We start from the raw sequence: 20,063 nt of genomic DNA on the forward strand, positions 1-20,063 counted from the left end.
GTGACTACAGTTCTGCATTTTTAAACTATACCTCACCTGGAGCAGTTTGATGGAGGAAGCCCATGAATCACCAGGTACTTAATCTTTGAATCTCTGAATTAGAGTCAATTCAAACTAGTAGTAGATTCAGCCTTACTTTTCCTTCTGCTGTGCAATCTAAAGTTTCTGAATCAAAATCATTTCTCTATCTCATGCTCTGTGTAGTTCTGCATGGCCCTTGTATGGAGGCTTCTAACACAAAAATATTTAAAGTCCTGCTGTGAATTGTGGGGTTGAAAGAAAATAGCAAATGGCAAAGCACCTCTGAATCTTGCCTGTTTATTAACCAAGCTTCAATGATAAAACATGTTGGGGTCCTGTCCCATTGACAGACTTATGTTTTGAAAAGCCTCCTGACACACAATGGTACACAATTGAGAAATTTGAAGTAAACAATGAAAAAATAAAAGGGAGTAGGAAAAAAAACATTTTAAGGTGCTACACTGACCAGAATTTCTCATGAATTTATTTTTTTGCCATATGTTGTCTTGCAGTAGTATAGACATTGTCTAAGTAGTATGTAGATTAGTTATAACAAATTGAATTTATTAGGTGGTTTAAGAGATTCATAGATGATAAGTTTGAAAACATATAACTCATTGGCAAAGAAAATAGCATGGTCTCAATCAGTTTGTACATTCTAAGTTGAACTGGCAGGTAGGTGGTCCAGTGGATAGAATGCTGGACTTGGAGTCAGGAAGACATGAATTCACATATTTCCTCAGACACTTGCTAGCTATGTGAGACCTTGGGCAAATCATTTAACCTTGTTCTGCCTCTCTAAAATGGGGATATAATGAAAGCACCTATCTCACAGAGCTATTGTGAGAATCAAATGAGATCACATATATAAAATGCTTTGCAACCCTTAAAGTGCTATGAAAAGGTTGGCTATTAATATTACTGCTACTGCCACCACCACCAGAACCAGTACTACTACTTCTACCATCGCCACCACCACCACCACCACCACCATCACTACTACTACTACTTTAACTACAACTATTATTACTGCTTCTGCTACTCTTAGTACCACACCACTACCACTACCATCGCTGCTACTACTTGTTACCACTGCTGCTGCTGCTGCTGCTGCCACCTGTTTTGGAAACTCCTTTTCACAAAGTTACCTCTCTCCCTCTTATTTTAGAATATTTACAGTCTTGAAAATGTACATTCTAAAGAGGTGTCTGACTGTGAACTTATTTGAGAGGATATCTTCTATAGATACTCTATATCTCTGACTCTTTAGACCCTCTCTGGTACCTCAAAAGTATTAAGACAATTCTTCGTATTGTCTAGACTTGATATATCAGGATTATTCTGATCCTGATCAATACATAGAGAATGTCCCATAAAAATATTATGGTTAATGTCAGAAATGTGTACTATTTAGCTGAATAACCTTAACCTTCAATAGAGGCTAGTAACCAACAATCTACAGGAAACAGTCAAAAGATTTGTTCAGAACGTTAGCCAGATAATGTTCATGTTAGTAAAACAGCTGAAGTCAGCATGAGCTGGATGATCATTGAATTTGGCTTTTTAAGTACATTTTGAACATTAGCCAACCAATATATTTCAGACTTCAGGAGATATAAATATGTAGATATGTGTACCTAATGTGTGTGTCCATATTAACATACTCATACACATATAATATTTATGTGTATTTGCATATATACATTTATATTATATTATTTAAATTAAAAATAGTTTATAGAGATCATAGTTAAACTCCCTTGTTTTATGGTTGAGGAGATCGAGGTCCAGAGATATATATCTCTTGCCAAGGTCACAAAGCTAATAAATACATAGCAAAGTCAAAATTTAAAACAACTTCTTTCAGTTCCCTTTCTTTTCCTTATACCTTGATGCTTCATGCCCCTACATTTGAAAGTAACTTAAAAACATATAGGCTATACTTCCATTAATGAAGCAGTTTCATTATAATTACACATTGTCATTCAAAACTTACTTACCCAAGGATAGAAACCACATAGGAGACTTCAGGATGCATGTTAGGATGTAGATTCCCTTCTTAATGCAGCTCATCTGGGTGCCGCAGTCTCTTTGGATGATCAACGGATAATGCCAGGGTTACATTTAAACTATGACTTAGCCAACGGTACCTTTTCCATTCTCATATGATTGTGTCATTACAGAAAGATTGTGTTGTCTTCCATCAATATATAGTGGAGATTCTAACTGACCTTTGAAAGGCTTACACTGGAAACACCACCTCTTTTTCCTTCATCTTCTCAGACACTACTACCCCAGACCACCTGGTCAAAGTTTTCCCTATAACCAAGCCACTAGTCATTAAAAAGAAATTGGTTTCTAGATTATGTATTTTAAAAAAGAATTCCTACATAGCTATTATATATAGTTAGCAAAAAAGTATTTCGTGACATGCCATATTGAGTTCCTTTACAAAGCAATTTAAAACGAACAGATATTTGTCTACTGCTTAAGAGTTTGTGGATGGAGAAGATATCGAACATAGTTATTCACACAAATTGATATACCATGGGAAATTTCAATAAGAATCTTGGAATTCTTTTCCAGTCTTCAAACTCTGATTTATAGTATACTCCTGGCTTTCATTTTATACATAATCACAGACTTTTGGAATTGAGTTTTAGATACCAAATAAGATTGTACAGGTTCTTTGTTTTCTTGATAAAGTAGAACAATTTATGTAAGTCTAAATTAGAATTGTTGAGAGGAAATGTCTAGATTTAAATGTCTGAAGTCCAGGTAATTTAATGATTATTTAATTATAGAGTATATTTCATTTTGTGATTTGAATTATTACTTAGCTTTTTTTTAATGCATTTTTACATTAAAAAAATCAGATATAGGCTAGGTGTATACTCCATTAAGATTGTATGTTTACGTATATGTGCATGAAATAATATTGCAAACCCAATCTCTGAAGTTTTTTTGGTTCGTCTTGTTTTTTTAAACAATAATTTCCAGTTCTTTCCATAACGTCAATTGTCTTCATAGAGTTACACTGTGTTAAGACACAGACAGGGAATATATGACAGAAGATGGAGACAAGTGAAACTTTTATTAAAGAAAAAAAAAAAAGCCAGTGACTTGGCTTTGAAAAGGCCTGTCTCTATCAGGCAGTATAGAACAGCGATCAAGTGAGAAAAAAGGAGCAGGCAGGCGCCTCATCTAATCTTTCTCCTGGGGGCCCAGGTGGACAAATTGGCAACCCTGTTCACAGCTTTTTTTCCCTCTCCCCTTTGTACCATAAGAACTGCTAATCGGATCCATGCTGCTGCAACTGTGGTTAGTTATTAACAGAATAAAAGCAGATTTCTTCAAAAGAACGGGTGGGGGAAACGACTATACAAAATTGCAAGGTTGTTAGAATCTTAAATGCACAGCAGTCGATTTTTCCCCCATTCTGAATTATACGATGAATACAAGTCTTTCATCTGTCACTGTACCCATTTCTTCACAAGGCAGCCAAATATTAAGCTTCTCAAACAAAAAAAAAAATCTTAGAGCAGAAATATTGGGGAGAAGAAGAATGGGTAAGAGGGGAGAATAAATTAGGTTTTGTTTTAATTAATTTGTCCTGGTGAGAAAAATATAAACTGCCTGATCTCTTCAGTTCCCACTACCTCTGTCTTTTGCTTAAACTTAAAGCAGGGATTAGAAGATATTTAATGGGTAGCCACTCATTGTTGAATATCTAGTCTCCTTCTTGAATGTGGTATCATGTTGATGACTTTTCTTCCAGTTGTTGGAATTTCATAAACATAGACTTCCTAACAAGGGGAATAAAAGGTATGTTTCCCAAGGATGCCCCACTCCTTCATTCCTGCCTCCCTACCACCAACAAAAAAGAAAGAAAATTTACCTTCATGAAAAATCCTGGTTTTTTTTTAAATCCCTAATAATTCTTTTACACTGTAAATTTTAGCTTTCAGATTACTCTTTAGAAAAGTTATGTTTTCCGTGAGAGTTGTATACCAGCAGGTGATGTGAAGTTCTGTGATAATAATATGAAGAACTATGTACTAATTAGGTATAAAATGCAAGTACATAAAATATGTCTCTTTTTGAGGGTCCTAGTTTTGACTTTGATATTCTGAAGGGCAGGCTTACTAAGATGATTTTTAGGAAATCTGAGTTTTATTTTTTTTTTCAGTTTTGTAATTTAACTTATAGCAAACTCATTTAAACTTTTTTGAATTCATATGCCTCAATTTGTCAGCAGAAAATAGTGTTGTGAATTTTACAATGATAATAGGAATATTCATGGGTCAAACTGTTGAACTCTTGAACTTTCTCTATGCAAAAAGAAAGCATTATATGTTTAAAATGTGGAGTGAGGAGACAAAGAACAAATTCTCACTCCCTTTAGGGAGACGGTCCTTTGTGAAGCCAGAGAATTCTGGATTGTCATTATCTCCATTTGTTGATGTATAAAGCATAAATAGTACTGTTTCTTGTCCATATGAGTCTGGGGGGAAATTCTTGAGTAGGGCATATGCCAGTTGTCTTCATTTTCGTTCTTGACAAGTGAATAGTATAGAGAGGGTGGATTTCCAAGTCAAATCCAAGGGACTCTGCCAATGGCTTTGTTCCCCCTAGAGATTAGGGATCTCTAAATTCATGATCTGATCACCATTAACCTTTGATCTATAGTAGAAGAGAAAGGGAATGTAGCCTTCCAACATAAGGAAGTTGTGAAGGTTAAAGCAACACCAATTTTACTACTAAATTTACCACTAAATAGACAAATTTTTTAAAAGTCTTTTCTGTCCTGTGATGTACCGATTGAAGTAGCCTTTGGATTTCCTTATCTGGATACATTTTGAAGGCTCTTTCAAAGGTCCTTAGAATCAAGTCTTTTAATAGCAGGGACCTTTGTCCTGCTCATCTTTATATTCCATATAGCACCTTACACATACATAGCGATTGAATTAGAGCTCAGATCCTTCTATGTCCTCACAACTTAGACACATTCAGATTGTCTCGTTCTCATGCAAAGAACTCTGCCCTATCCAATTGGAAACCTATACTATATCTACCTGATTAAAATCACTAATCAAAGAGCCACCCAGGCACATCAAGCAGAAATCCTTGTGCTTATGATGTTGAAGAGGGGAGAGAGATAGCAAGAATGAGCTTTTCCTTGTCTCAGGTGCTGACATACTTCTGCTAGAAAGAGGAGACTACAATTTTAATTCTACCTCATTAAGGGTTCAGTTTCTGGGCTTGTTTGTTCTGTAGAGGCCAAAATTTGGTAATTCAAGTGTTAGCTCATCAAAGGGCAACAATATTTCCCTTCAGGACTTGAGCATGATTACCTGTATGGAAAAGATCTGTCTTCCAGGCCTCGAAGGTGGCCTGTGATTTAAATAAAACAAAAAGTGATAATAAAGACTGTACATTAGGAAAGCTATTTTCCTGCTTTTTCTGAACTTAAAGGGGGGGAGGTTGATAAAGTTGCCATTAGTTATTCTTTAATGCATTTTTTAACATTAACAAACATATGTCTGTCACAAACTGAGTAGAGAAAAGAAGTGGAAAAAGTGGAAAAAAGCAGTTTTTGTTAGGGAGATAGTTACTGGTTAGGTCCTAGAACTATGCAGACAAAAGTACTTAATATATACTACATCGTAGACTTAAGCTTTCTTTGAAGGGGAGAAATTGTGATTTTTATGTCAGGGTTTATGTGTCTTATTCTTATGTTTATTTATTTATTGCAAATGCAAATCACTCTTGGAACTTGAATTTACTAGAAGTATTTACCTAGAACCATGAGACCAAGCTGCACGGGTTCTGATTATAGCCAAGTGTTACAGCGTACTGTTCGAATTATATTTCTCAGAGTAATTGTTCCAGTATTCATTATCTACTATATATTTATCCTTATACTTTAGATTTACTGGATGATAAAGGAAATGGAAAGGCCCAGACTGTGCTCACAAGGAATCTAGATTCTAGCTGTGTTTTTTTAAAATAGTTTTTTCCCACTGTTTTCCATTACCTAAAGGAAAACAAAACCCCTGTGTGCCTCAGTTCTCCCATTGTGAGTAATACAGTACATTATTTGTCTGATTGACTAGTTACCGGATGTTTTGGCAATTATAAATGTTACAAAGTTAAATGATGATTAGGCCATCATCTGTCCCCCTGCCGGCTTTGGCCCCATTCTGTCATATCTAAAAAATCCAGTTCTGTGCCCCTCAGATGTTTAACTTGGCTTCTTAAATGCTCTTTGCATGAAGTGGAAAGTATGGTCTTAAAACACTTATGTTAAGGGAAAAAAAACACTGAGATTTTTAAATGAACAAAAGTCTATGAGTCAGCTCAGAGGCCTTCCTGAATCTTCACTCTCGTTGTCTTATACCAAATGTTATCTAGAATGTGATATATTTTGAAAAGTCATTGGGAAAAAAAGTTCTCATAGCTAAAGTGGCCAGATTAATGAGGGACTTGGGGTGCTGTCTTCATACTTCAGTTTTAACTCATAGCATTGTTTTCAGTCTTGTATTTTACACCGATGCACTCACATCTCCACAGATGTAGGTGAGTAAAATGTGGGGTTCCCTTGCAAAGCTAGCTTTTAATTTTACAGCTCCATCATATGGGTATTTTTTTTGTTGTTTTTGTTAGCTTTGTGTTTTTTCTGTGCATATCAATATTCTCCCTTAGTGGAATCACCAAACTTTGTTTGAAAGATTTTACTTGGGACTAAGTATCATTAAAAACATTCTTGGTTTTAGGTGTTCGTTTCATTTAATTCCAAGAGGGCCCAAGTTCTCATTTATGTGGGCCGTAGAAATAGTTCATTTTAATTCCATAATTCCATCCTTTACCCACAACATGCTTTTAAATTCATCTTCTGCTAGGGCTGTGCCTGCATATCTGCTGGTGAGAATAAGGTTCTCACACAGCCAGAGACACTACTATGGGTTGGGAGGGGAGTGGAGGGGATGGGTTGCAAAGTGTGGGTTAAAAACTCTGGGTTAATGCATGCATGTTTGCCATGAAAATGTCTCTTGTCTGCTTTTGAAGAAATCTCAAAGGAATTAACTGCTGTGTTGAAAGTAATACCTGTCTTGGAAGCTTTGCTGGACAACCAGCAATGTCCCAGACTGTGGTAGTAATTTGCAAATTCATGGATAGGTTTCCTAAAGCATTTTTTATTTTCATTTGAAATATTCTCTCCAAGAGCAGTGCCTCAGGCATACGTAGTGAAAGTAGTAGTGTCCTGTGTTAACATAGAATTACTGTTTGTTTACGGTCTTGAGTCACTGAATTCAGTCTGTCATACAGAAGTGTTCATTATAATGTAAGCACTTACTGCCTTGCTGCAGCTGATTCCTGAGTGACTTTAAAAAAAAAGAAAGACAAAGCAGTATTTGATGGTAGTATGCCTTAGAGTTTCTAAATAGACTATAGATCCCTACGGCCTAAGGATGTGCCATAGTAGCAACATACTGTCTCACCAGTTGACGTATGGCAAGGTGGATAGTCAAACTTGAATCCAGTCCTTTTATTTTAAAGAAAAATCCATCGTGTAAAATGAATTCTATTTCTTAGTGTTTTTTATCCATAATGTAAGCACTTTTTATTTTATATTTAGTGTTAAATTCAGATAGTCTTGTAAAGGGACTTCCATGGCTAAACATATCTTGTGCTTTTTGCCCCACTGCTTCATCCATATAGATTTTGTTCTAATGCAAGAGCAACCCCTGTTGACTTTATAGAGCAACAGTTCTCAGGGGCTACCAATTCAACGTTTAGTTTTCACCTCATCTGGGAGAAAGAGTGGCAGTTGAACCCCAGGAGCACTCAGAAACCTCTTTGGTATATTTTGCATACTTACTTGAAAGTAAGAAGATCCCGAAAACAATTTGAGAACAATTTTGGTGTAAAAATGTTTTTCATACCTCTTTATTTCTTTTAACCTTATATTAAATATGGTTCTTCAGCCACTCTGGCTATGATGGACTCACTGTTGTTTCAGAATTAGCTATGAATGACAGTCCTGGGGGACATCTGGGATTTGTTCTCCTTCCTTCTCAGCTCTCTTGCACATTGGTTGCATGGCATGACAGAGTTGCCATCTCGTAGAAACCCGGGAGACTTTCTTTTTAACCATAAAACACCAAGCTCTGTGTCAAGGGTTGAGACATGATCCTTTGCCCAGATGAATTGGTGATATTCCTCAGTACATTAACGTCTTTCTTTACTGAATTTTGATGTTTTAAAATTATATAGGCAATTAATGAAGACTTGGTCCTTTTGTGGCCAGTGGTGATGGGCATCAAGCTTGATCTCTCTCAGTTACCTACCAGTCAAACCAGTCAGATAGAAATGAGCCTTTTTTTCCCTTCCTGTTGCATTTTTATCTCTCTAACTTGTTTTAAGGAGTGGAGGATACAAAATAGAATTGTACTTTGTCTTTTTCCCACCAGTGCAGGAACCCAGATACCTTTGTAATGTCTGATTTATTCCCAGTGTTCCATAATATTTGCTAGCATTACAGTTAAGATATGGACATCTTAAACCAGAATGTGAGTTGGAATAGACTTACAAACACCTCAAAGGATTCTTAGATTTCTAAATATACTCTTCTGCCTGCTATGCAGCCTACTTTCTGTAGTTGACATTGCTACATTTTTCTTTGGGTCAGTTACATATTAGGAATTTTTTCTTTTAATTCATATCCCAAAATCCTAGAGCCAACAAAATGTATATCATGAAGTAACTTTTATTACCCAAGCATTTCTGGAGAGCCACAAAATGATTAACACTTTATGCTGGGTGGTAAGGAAGATACAGCGAGGCAAATGCGGTCCTAACTCTTAAGAAGCCTACAGTGTAGCTGAGGAGACAAAATTAATATATGTTAAACAATTGATGAACCATTGTGTTCCAAACTGTGGATGAAAATGCAAACAAAAATCAGTGGAGGAAGATTAAATACCTCTCTCTTCTATAACCATGAACTACCAGTGAGGCTTTTTATAAGTTTTCCCTGAAGGATATGCTATGCCCATTGATTGAAAGATTCCTTAAATCTGTTGATATTAGTAATTTCTGTATTGACTGAATATTACCAATGAAAAATTCTTGGCAGCCATCCATGCCTGCCTGGTTGGAGGCCTGTTTAAACTCAGCTAGATGTGTCCTATCGTATTGTTCAGCAGACTTGTTAAACCTTCTTGCAGAAATGTATGTCAGGAGATTCACAGCTATAAATTGGATCATGTCAGTGAGGTTGGGAATTCACTCAATAAGAAATTGAACATTTCAGCCTGCCTGTTGCTAAATAATGTTTATGCATGCTCCCTCTTCGATTTAGAAGGAAAAAGAAAAATGCTGTAGAAGATCAAACCTGTTGAGCTGGGATGGTGGGTGGGGTCCTTGTATATAACTAATAAATTTTTAAATCACCAAGATTAAGAAATGTAGCTATGTTGGTTTTACACAATTGCAACATTAATGCAAAGGGTTCCCCCCACCCCCACCCCACTTTCGTTCCTATGTTTTACAGGCAGTCAGATGCCACCTCAGCCTCCTGGTAGCCAATCAGAATCCAGTTCCCATCCAGCCTTGAGCCAGTCACCAATGCCACAGGAACGAGGTTGGTCTTCAATTTGTACCATACATACCTATTGTGTTTTGAGTATTTAAGCTTTATTTGAATTGTCTTAGCTACTTGACTGTTTTTAAAAGAACAGTGGTCCTCCTCTCTCTATTCCCTTTTCCAAGTTGCTTATGTAATAGCAGTTTTGAATGCAGTGGCGTAGATATGGATGCTAGTGACATAAAATGTTTTAAATTATAGTCTGAAATTCTTTCCATCCAGATGCATATCTTGTTCACAAAATCCTAAACTAATTATTTTAGAGATTAGGAAATGAAGTCCAAAGAAATTTTAAGACATGTTTGAGATTATATAGCTAATTAGTAATAAAGTTATGAGTAACAGCCACATTTCCTGACTCCACTGATGATTTTTGCAACAGAACACCTTTCTGATATCATTGACCAACCAGCATCCTGGCCAGGTACCATATGTATTTCTGCCTTAGTCAAGGCCTTGTTCCCTCCTCTCTTTCCCTCTTTACTGTCTGTACCCCAAAATGCTGAATTTGATAACTGTCACAAAGGAAGAAGAATTGATTTCAGTTCAAACCAAGGTAGCGCAAGTATGGGATCAGCACCACAGCAAACTTTCTGTGTTACTGTATCTTCTTTCTAGACTTGTCTCTCTTACATTTGACTGGTCCAAATCTGCCCCAGAATCCTCCATGCCGGATCACCAAAAAGATAGGAATTGTCGATTTGGCTCCCTGCTTCTGAAAGATTGATGATACCAAGATAAATACATTTAAAGTATAGGTGATATATTACAATTCATAGTTTAAAACATTAAAATTGCTTTTGTTTTTTAAAAAATTAGCAAACTGAAACAGTGATTTAAGAACAGAATATTTTTCATTAAGTTTTCTATTTAGTAGCAAATAAAGTTCTTCAGTTTTCAGTAAAAAAAAAAATGTTGAAGTGAATTAGTAATGCTCTAATTATGAATACGTGTTCTAGTGTAAGGATAGTGTCACGACTAAATGATTGATTAGAGCATATATTTACATTCTTTTTTCTGGATTTTTTGTTCCACAGAGGGGAGGATCTATAAGTGTCCTAGCAATGTCTAAATTGTTCTTGCATGTAACTTTGGTCCCATGAAAGTGGTACAAAAGATAATGAAGAGCAAGCTAGAGTCAAAGCAAAGAATATAGCCCATGCTAAGCTACCCTCTCTCTCGCCATACAACTGAAGTAGCCCCACATACTAGACTGGCAAGGAGGCCTCAAAGAAAGTCTGATTACTCTGGTTCTCATCCCAGGATAAGAGAATTCCTGTTCCTGAGGGCTTTCATCTTGTAGCTGATGCATCTAGAAGAAGAAAAAGAGAGGAAAGGAGGAAAGGAGAAACATTCCATAAAGCTAGATTTCTTCCTATTCGAGTCACTGCCTCTCAGTGCCTCAGTTTCCTCAGCCTTAAAATGGGAGAGAAAGTTGTAATAGATGATATCTAAGGTCCCTTTTAATTCTAAATCTGTTATAATAAGGATAAAATTTTCTATAATACTTCAAGGTTTGGACTGAGTATTACATATGTATTATCTTATTTTATCATTTCAACAATCCTGGGAGGTAGGTGCTATTATTATCTCCATTTTACAGAAGAGGAAACTGAGGCAAGCAGGTTAAATGACCTGCCCAGAATCACACAGCTAGTAAGTGTCAGAGGCGAAATTCAAACTTAGGTTTTCCTGACTCAACGTGCCACGCTCTCACAACTTCCTTACTTAGCTGTCTCAGTACCGGCCATCTACAGGATCCTTTGGTCTTTTTGGTGATGTGTTGTTTTGTATGAGCTTTTTCCCACAAAGATTCTGGTTTGGGCTTCTCTCTTAAAGTCTGAGCTCCAAATATTGTGTGTGATGTTTTATTTTATTTGTAAATTGATAGTTGAAGCATATACATCAACTGTCAGTTATGCGTATAGCTAACAATTGCCATTCACTTTCGAAAGAAGATAGAAAATGTGTAGCCAGATTCATACTATTGAATTTTGTGAACAAGTGTGCATTTTGGGCCTATCCCCTTTAGTGTCCATTCATCAGTAAAGCAATCTGCAGAACTGGGAAGCTTCTCATTATAGGGGGAAAATACCTTTTGCATTGATTGATTCTCAGCTTTCTTAAACTTGTATTTAGCCAGACCTTGGAGGAGTGTGTGAGTTAGGGAATTTCAAGGGAAACTGTGCTTATTATAAAACAGCATTTGCTGTTTTAAATACAAAACAAATAGCAAAAATTAGCCCAAACAGAGCATTGTTGCTGTTGAAGACACCCGATCTTCAATCATCTGTTAGTCATCTAAAGGTTTACTAAAACTGATTTTTCATTCATTCGTTCATGCATGCATTCCATAAATATTTATTGAATGCAACTATTTGCTAAGCCACTAAAAGAAAACACATAAAAATTGAACTTCTTGTGTTAAAATGTGATTTAACCCATTGTACCTCTGTAATTAATATTTCTTCCCTTTGCTTAGAGAGGTAAATAAAGGCAGAGGCATTTCCTTCTAATACCTTTACGTGGAATCCCCCAAAAAAGTTCACATTTCTAAAAATTCATTGTTAAAAATCCTGGAGTTTGATTGACACGGTAGAATCAGAGCTATTATGATACTGAATGTTAAAGAAAGCAGTCTGAAAAAATCATGTTTACATAGTGAAAGTATTTTATTGCATTCTATTCTTTATTCCTTGATTCTTTGGCACCCTGATGGGATTTCTCATGTTGGTTAGCCTAAAGCTGTCCACCCCCTGCTCAGGAATATTAAGAATTTTACCTCCATCCCCAACTCCCCCACCCCCGTAAACATCTGCATGTGTGTTTGTACACATACACCTATATAGGCTTCTGGGTGAATCTGTAATTGGGTATGTTTCTGTCTATGATAATATGTGTGCTGGATACTCAAAAGGGAAAGAAGAGCTTAAGAAATAACTTTTGTATTATGACCTGTTTTCATGGGTCTTATATATTTGTATTTTTTTTTATATCAAATTTGATTCATCATTTTGAAAATATTATTTTATTCTATCTTCAGCACTAGGATGGGGAGGTGATTCTGTCCAAATTTCTTGAACCTTCAGAACTTGTTACAAGGTTTGGGGATTTTTTTCACCACCTTTCATGTCATCAGAGCAGTGATTAGCATTTTCTCCCCAAACATGGAAAACCATACATATATACTATAAATTAAATTATAGAGATAGTTTATATATTGTGCACACACAATTGCTGTCAGAGTAAAATTAGAAAAATAAAAAGATACTTCTTAACCAGTTTACCATTATCTTTTGTTAAAGAGAGAAAGAAGATTCTCTTATAGAGGTAGGTAAAAAGCCAGAATTCAGATTTATTGACATTATAATGTTTTGTTTTGTTTTTTACTCCTCTCAAATGTTTGCTTAAATGAGATTAATTAATGATCTTACACTAGACCACTATTTAGGGAAAACACTTGAAGAAGGTTTATTTATAGGGGCAAATGTATAGGGGTCAGAATTAATTTTTTTGAAAACCCGCTAATTGTTTTCCCTTTTTAATTTTCACAGTGGTATGTAGTTAAATATTCATGATAATGCTGATGGTATGCTAAAGGTCTGAAACAGATCAGGAGTCTCAAAATCAACACAGGTTATTTAACCCTTTTCCTCTAATGTACCATCAGGGACTTGCTCAGTGAATTCCCATAGTACTAGAATAATTAGAAGATAGTAATGAGAATTTAATTAGTCCTTGAGATGTGCTGAAATAGGACCACTGAGAACTTTTCCATTTGGACATGGATCGCAAGCAGAATTGATGCCATTGCAATTCTATGATGTACTGCAAAATATATTCTATTGCTGGAGGCGGTACTGGGGCACAGTTCTGTGCCTGTCAGATCTACATGGAAAGGACCTAGGATGAGGTCTTCCAAGACTCCTGAACAGCAGCCAATCCACCGCTCAGCCAAGCCCTTTTTTCTACAACAGGCTCCCACCTCTCACTCTTCCTTCTCCACTTTTGAAAGGAGACATAATTGTCATCAAATTAAACAGGAATGTTTTTGGTTTTGTTTTTCTTTTACCTGATTAGAGAGAAATCACATCCTATATAGACTACTATGGTTACCAAATAACATGATACATGTGAGAATAATATTTTGTTGAGTCATTTCTCAATTGTGTCCAACGCTTCATGACCCCATTTGGGCTTTTCTTGGCAAAGATACTGGAGTAGTTTGTCATTGCCTTCTCTGGCTCATTTTATACATGAGCAAACTGAGGCAAACAGGGTGAAGCAATTTCCCAAGGGTCACACAGCTAGGAAGTAAGTGTCTGAGGCCAGATTTGAACTCAGAAAGATGATTCTCTGACTCCAAACCTGGCACTCTATCCACTAGCTGCCCTGTTGAGAGTAATATTACATGCTGATTAGTTACTCAAGAATAGGTAAACAAGTTGTATGGGGTTTTGTGGTGGTGGTGGTTTGTTTGGGGGTTTTAGCTAGATTTTTTTTTTTTACTAGACACTTGACTACTCTGTGTCAACAGCATCACAGAAATCTAGCCCTTATAGAAGTGAGTCTTCAGAGAGTGATAATTATCACTGGATATATTGTAGTAAATTTAAATGTCATTTTGGCAGTAGAAATGATATCCGTCAAAAGAGTATAACAGATGGGTTGTGTTCAGGCATTTTAGATCTTCCCTTTGTAAGCCATTAAAGGAAGGAGGGGAAAGTTACTCAAAATCATTTGAGTGTCTGTACTATAAATGTCTGTTATTTCACTCTTATTAACTGGCTTGTAATTTGGCATTGTAGAATGTCAGGTTTCCAAGTTTCTTTATCCCATGTGCCTCTGTAGTATTTAAGCACTGTCCCAGCCCCATAATGACCATAGGCTTTCTTTGCTGTTGATCAGGCAGCTCTTAGCTTGCTTCTTGAAATCTGAATGAAATTTCTTCCCCAAATTTTTAATTGAATTCCACTCTTCAATAACTCCCATGAGTCTTTTGTTGTTTTTTTTTTTTTCTTTCACTTAAGGAAGCAGAAATCCCAAAGATAATCCCATTTTTAAAAAGCAAAAGGATATAATAACCAGAGCACTGGCCTTTGTATAGATTAATTATCTGGGTTTGACTCTCAAGATAGACACTACACTAGCTGTGGCTCTGGTCAATTTGCTTAATCTCTCGGCATTAGTTTCCCTTTTGTGTGTGTATGCACACGTATGTACACACATACACATATATCTATGATAATGATATCTATATATAGTATTAATATCTATATGTAATAACTGTAGTACTTTGTTCAGTGGATTGTTGTTAAAGATCATGTCAGGTAATGTATGTAAAGGACTTTTCAAATGTTCAAACATCATATAACAATTAGTTAATACTATTATAACAGAAATTGCCATTTTCCCAAGACTAAAAAAATAATTTCGCTTTGCCTCATACTTTGGTGATTTGAATTTCATTCAGAGCAGCCAAATAAAAATTACTCACATCATTAAAGTTCTTGAGCTTGTCATATCAATTATACCTCTTAAGGTTGAGTCAGTCTTGCTTTGCTTGATGGCAGCGTAAAATATTTCTCTCCTTTAAACCACTGCCAACATCCTGGACTTGTGCCAGGTTCAAGCCACAGTTTCTGACTTCAGTGGTTTTCCAACTAAGTAATACATCTGATTATTATAATTCAAATGACATTGTTGAAAAAGGGTTATGAATTTGAATTCTGGCTTTGCCAGTTAGACTGTGATGGCTTTGGTGCACCTTGCAAGGTATTTGATCCAGCTCTAAATCTGCAGTCCTGTGAACCTATGTAAGCAGAAGAGAAACTACAAAAGATTTTGCTAACCAATATAAAGGGATCAGGAAATCAATACAATGCAACCCCTGAATTCAGTCTTAAAGGAAGCAAAAGATTCTAAGAGGTATAGAGAAGAAGGAAATGAATTCCAGCCTGTGCAAAGGCACGGAAAGAGGAGATTGAATTTCAGGTTTGAGGCAGGAGTTGGCCAGTTTGCCTGGAATGCAGAGTACATGAAGGGAAGTACTGTGAAATAGCTTGAAAAATAGACCCAGATCACATTGGGATGGAAAATTTTTTTCTGTTTTTAAATGAAAAATAAGAATTTGTATTTTTTCCTATCGAGGAAGGAGCTCCTGAAGATTTTTAACTAGAGAGTAGCATTAGGCCAGTTAGACCAGTGCTTGAGGAAGAATTGTTTTGGTCACTGTGTGGAGGAAGGATTGGAGAGGGGAGAGACAATTAGCAGAGATGCCAATACTAGCTTCATGTTGAGGCTTATATAAAAAAATGAACAATAAAAATGTTTTTCCCAGCCACCTGTTAGCTTTGCCATTAGCTTAAGCATCTGCTGTCACCTTGAAAAAGACCTTCATATGTAAAATAAGGATTGGAGGGTTAGAAGTGGTTTGCAAACCTTAAAGCTCTGTATAGATGTTAGCTATTCATATTATATTATTAGCTATCATTATTGTGATAATACTTTAAGGAGAAAATTTTTAAATGTTTTAGAGCTTTCATGTTGGGCAGCTAGGTGGCACAGTGGATAGTACCAGGCCTGGAATCAGAAATTACAGGGCAAATTACTTAACCCTTATTGCCTCAAAAAAACAATAAGAATAAAGGGTGAGGACTAAATGGTCTTGAAGGCACTTTTAGTCAGTATCTTTACTAACCTCTAGCTAAAATTTAGCACTTCCTTCACTTAGGATTTTGGAAAGTTTATCCTGAGAAAGCAGTCCGTAGATGTTACCAAATTGTCAAAAGAGGACCATGACATAAAATCGTTAAGAACTCTACACTGAAAGAAATGATTACCTCAATTACAGTGTATTTTTAAAAAGACATCTCATGTCATTACTTTTCTTTCAACACAGTCATTTGAACCAAGGGTTAACAAAGTGTTGCTAAATAAAGGTTGCTTTAATGAGTATATTAGACTCATTTGTAATCAGCACTTTATGTTAATGGAAATGCTTGACTGGGGACTATTTTTTATAAGTAGATTAATAAATGTCCCCTACATTCTTGTTTACATTTCCTTCAAAAATACTTTCTCAGTCAGTAGTACAAGGGGTTAAATTTAGTCCAGCTTTATCTAATTATCACATTTTCCCAATTAATTGTGTCCAAAGTAACTCAGTCTTATGGTATTTCAAACAATCTGTATCTAATTTTTCTTTCTTATGAATACTCCTTGAATTCACTTGTATAACTATAACCCTCGATTTCCTTTCAAATTCAATTTCTTGGGAAGTCATCTGCCTTCTAAATATATGAAGGAAATGATTTTTTGCCTTATCCCCATTTATTATTTTTATTAGTTGACATTTTCTTGTTCTGTCATGTCATTTATGAAGCTGAAATGCTACTTAGCTAACTTTTCAAAATTCTATCAAAGCTCTCATTAGAGGAATAAGATACCTGATGAAAATATCATTATGGGTTTTCATTAAGTTTATACTCAACTTTTATTTGTGGGAAATAGCAATAAACAGCAGGTACAAAAGTTGTCCATCAAAATGTTCTACAAGAGAGAGGCGCTGATGTGTCATTGGATGATGAAGGTTTTCTTTCTGCTTTTGCCGCTAGTGTGACCTTGAACAAATTACTTTACCTTTCCAGTTCTCAGTTTCTTCTTCTGTAAAAAGATAAGATTGGATTAGTGATTCTTTATTATCCATTCAAGCTCTAAATGTATGTTTCTAAGGGTAGATTGGGGGCCACATGGAAAGTTGTTTGTTTCTACCAGTTCACAGGTCCCCAGAAACGTTTGTCTCTGCCCTGAGTATCTAGCTTAGAATTGACATCACACAGAGCTTAGGCAATTTGCATAAGGAAAGGTTGGATATTTTGTCCCCAGCTACCATCTGGGTAATCAGTCAGATCCCTCCCTTGATTCCAATTTATTAATGATAGATGATGTGAATTTCTATGCTAGTCAGTAGCTAAGAGGGCCTTGTGGGGGATGATGGGGAAAACTTGAGATATTGCTGCATCTCTGTATATACAGGGTGCTTGAAGATTGGGAAAAGAAGTGGGAACAGTTCAGCCCGTTAACCTAATAGCGCAGCTGGTAGAACACTAGGGGGTCTGGGTTAAAGCCTTGAATGAGTCATTAGTTTCTGTCTTCCTCAAAGCAATTGATGTTGTGAAAAGAAATAGGCAGACAAATAAACACTGAACATATTAAAATGTAACAGCAATATTTTCTTAATTTCATTTTCTCCTCTTTCTAACGAGCAGTATCCCTAACTTGCCTTTCTAGTCAGACACCCTCTGCTTAGGTGGTGCTGTGTGTGACCATTATTTCACACATGTGGCAAAACATCTTTTGTTGAACTGGCGTGAAGAAACAAGGCAGTCGTTCTGTGAGTTTAACAGATGCCAACATGAAAATAAATTTTGCATGTGCCAAAGGGAAAATGTGCTCTGCTTTTTGGTGGCTTGGGGAACCTTGAGTATTTTATTGGTGCCCTGACAGTGCTCAGCTCTTCGCTTGCTAAAGAGGCATCTTTAATGAAGAAATTCTGTTTTTGTGCTCCCTGGGAGCTGAGTATTTGGAGACCTGTCTTCTTTTTCAGTTTCTGCCTCCTTCCTTTTCCTATTTCATTTATTAATGATTCAGGCCTTGTGTTTAAGTTGTCCCCTCCCCTCCCTTTTTTTTTTTTTTTTTTTTTTTGAGATTCCCTAACACTAAACAGTATTTGGAAATGGAAAAAAAAGATGTCTTATTGAGGGCTGGTAACCAAGTAATTGCCTATGTTAATTCTGTTGTTCTCCGAGGTTTCTTGACTTTGCCAAGAATTATTCCTCTGACTTGGCTGTCAGATCTGTTTCATAAGGCTGGTTCCTTTTCATTAGTGCATTTTTTTGGAAGGGGGAAGGTAAGGCAATTGGAGTTAATTGACTTGCCCAAGGTCACACAGCTAGTAAGTGTCAAGTGTCTGAGGCTGGATTTGAACTGAGGTCCTTTTTTTCTCTGGGACTGGTTCCACCTAGCTGCCCCTAATTAGTGCATTTTCAAAAGATTATCCTAGTAAATTTTAAGCCAATAATCATTTTGGAGATTGTTTTCTCTTGTCATTATTAAACCCTCCCTCCCCGCCCAAAAAAAAAAAAGAAATAAAAAGACTTATATGCATGTATATGTGAGCTGGTAGGTAAATAACAGTGGTGACATTCATATAATAATAATAATACAGTATATGATGTATTTCATTTAATATGTTACATAACGTTGTTGTTTAGTCTTGTCTGACTCTTCTTGATCCTGTGAACCATACTGTCCATGAGGTTTTCTTGGGAAAGATGCTGGAGTAGTTTGATATTTCCTTCTCCAGTGGATCAAGACAAACAGAAGTTAAGTTACTTGCCCAAGGTCACACAGTTAGTAAGTGTCTGAGGGTGGATTTCAACTCAGATATTCTTGCCTCCAGACCTAAGACACTATCCACTGAGCATCACGATGCTTCCAGTATATAGCTTATTTAATATAGTATAATAATCAGTTTATATGTCATATGCCAGGTATTGTATTAACCACTTTTACCAATATTATATCATTTGATCCTTACAACAACACTTGACAGGTAGATGCTCTTCTATCCTCTTTTTTACAGATGAGGCAGAATTAAGTGACTTAACTCGGGGTCAGACAGCTAGTAGGCATCTTAGAAGGGATTCGAACTCAGCTGGTTCTGACTCGCAGCCCAGTGCTCTGTCCACTGCACCTCCTACGTTCCCATGCAAACGTAAATAATGATACACATATAATCAATAGTATCTCTTTCCCATGGTGGTTGTGAGAATCAAAAGATAATACATTTACAGCATTTTTAGTTCTTAAAGCACTATCCAAATGCTCATTTTTATTATTATCCTAACCCCTGGGAACACTCTAGAGAGGTTTGTCCAAGCACCGAACAGAAGCTGTAACAGCTGGCCCTTCTTCCCCTACCGGAACCAACAGTACTTAGAAGTCATACCATGAAAGGAAAGGAAAACTTTAAAAAATGAAAACAGACTTCTTTTCCATTACTTACATCTTATTTCCAATATTTGCTTTACTGTTTCTCTCCTTAAACATTTGCATATTAAAGTAAAGATTTCCTGTAATCAAATGAGAATTAGGAACTAAGACAGAAATTTGGGATGTAGATTTCATTTAGCTTCATCTGCGATTACCATATAACCTTAGGTGAGTCATTGTTCTTTAGCAAACCAGGATGAGAATATTGAGGACTGATGCTTCTGGCCAATGGTAGCAGACCATGACTCATGGGTGCATAGTTCCCCACAATCTGTCTCATTTTAAATGTGAATAACTGGAAGAAAGTTCAGATATGAAGGAAGAATCACAGGATTAC

The 20,063-nt window shown here is 36.2% G+C and overlaps 1 protein-coding gene across 9 annotated transcripts in view; it reads left to right on the forward strand.

Moving 5' to 3' along the window:
• Positions 1–20,063, forward strand: part of ARID1B (AT-rich interaction domain 1B) — a 551,978-nt gene that overhangs the window by 442,740 nt on the left and 89,175 nt on the right. For 8 of the 9 annotated variants that reach the window (XM_072643770.1, XM_072643767.1, XM_072643772.1 and 5 more), the window contains one exon: positions 9,578–9,667. The exons of the other annotated variant lie outside the window; for it this stretch is intronic. In XM_072643770.1, the coding sequence (XP_072499871.1) occupies positions 9,578–9,667 (90 nt within the window). The remainder of the gene's footprint in view (positions 1–9,577; positions 9,668–20,063) is intronic. 9 annotated transcript variants of the gene reach the window in all.

The sequence above is a fragment of the Notamacropus eugenii genome, chromosome 2 (genome assembly GCF_028372415.1).
Source record: "Notamacropus eugenii isolate mMacEug1 chromosome 2, mMacEug1.pri_v2, whole genome shotgun sequence".
Classification (NCBI taxonomy): domain Eukaryota; kingdom Metazoa; phylum Chordata; class Mammalia; order Diprotodontia; family Macropodidae; genus Notamacropus; species Notamacropus eugenii.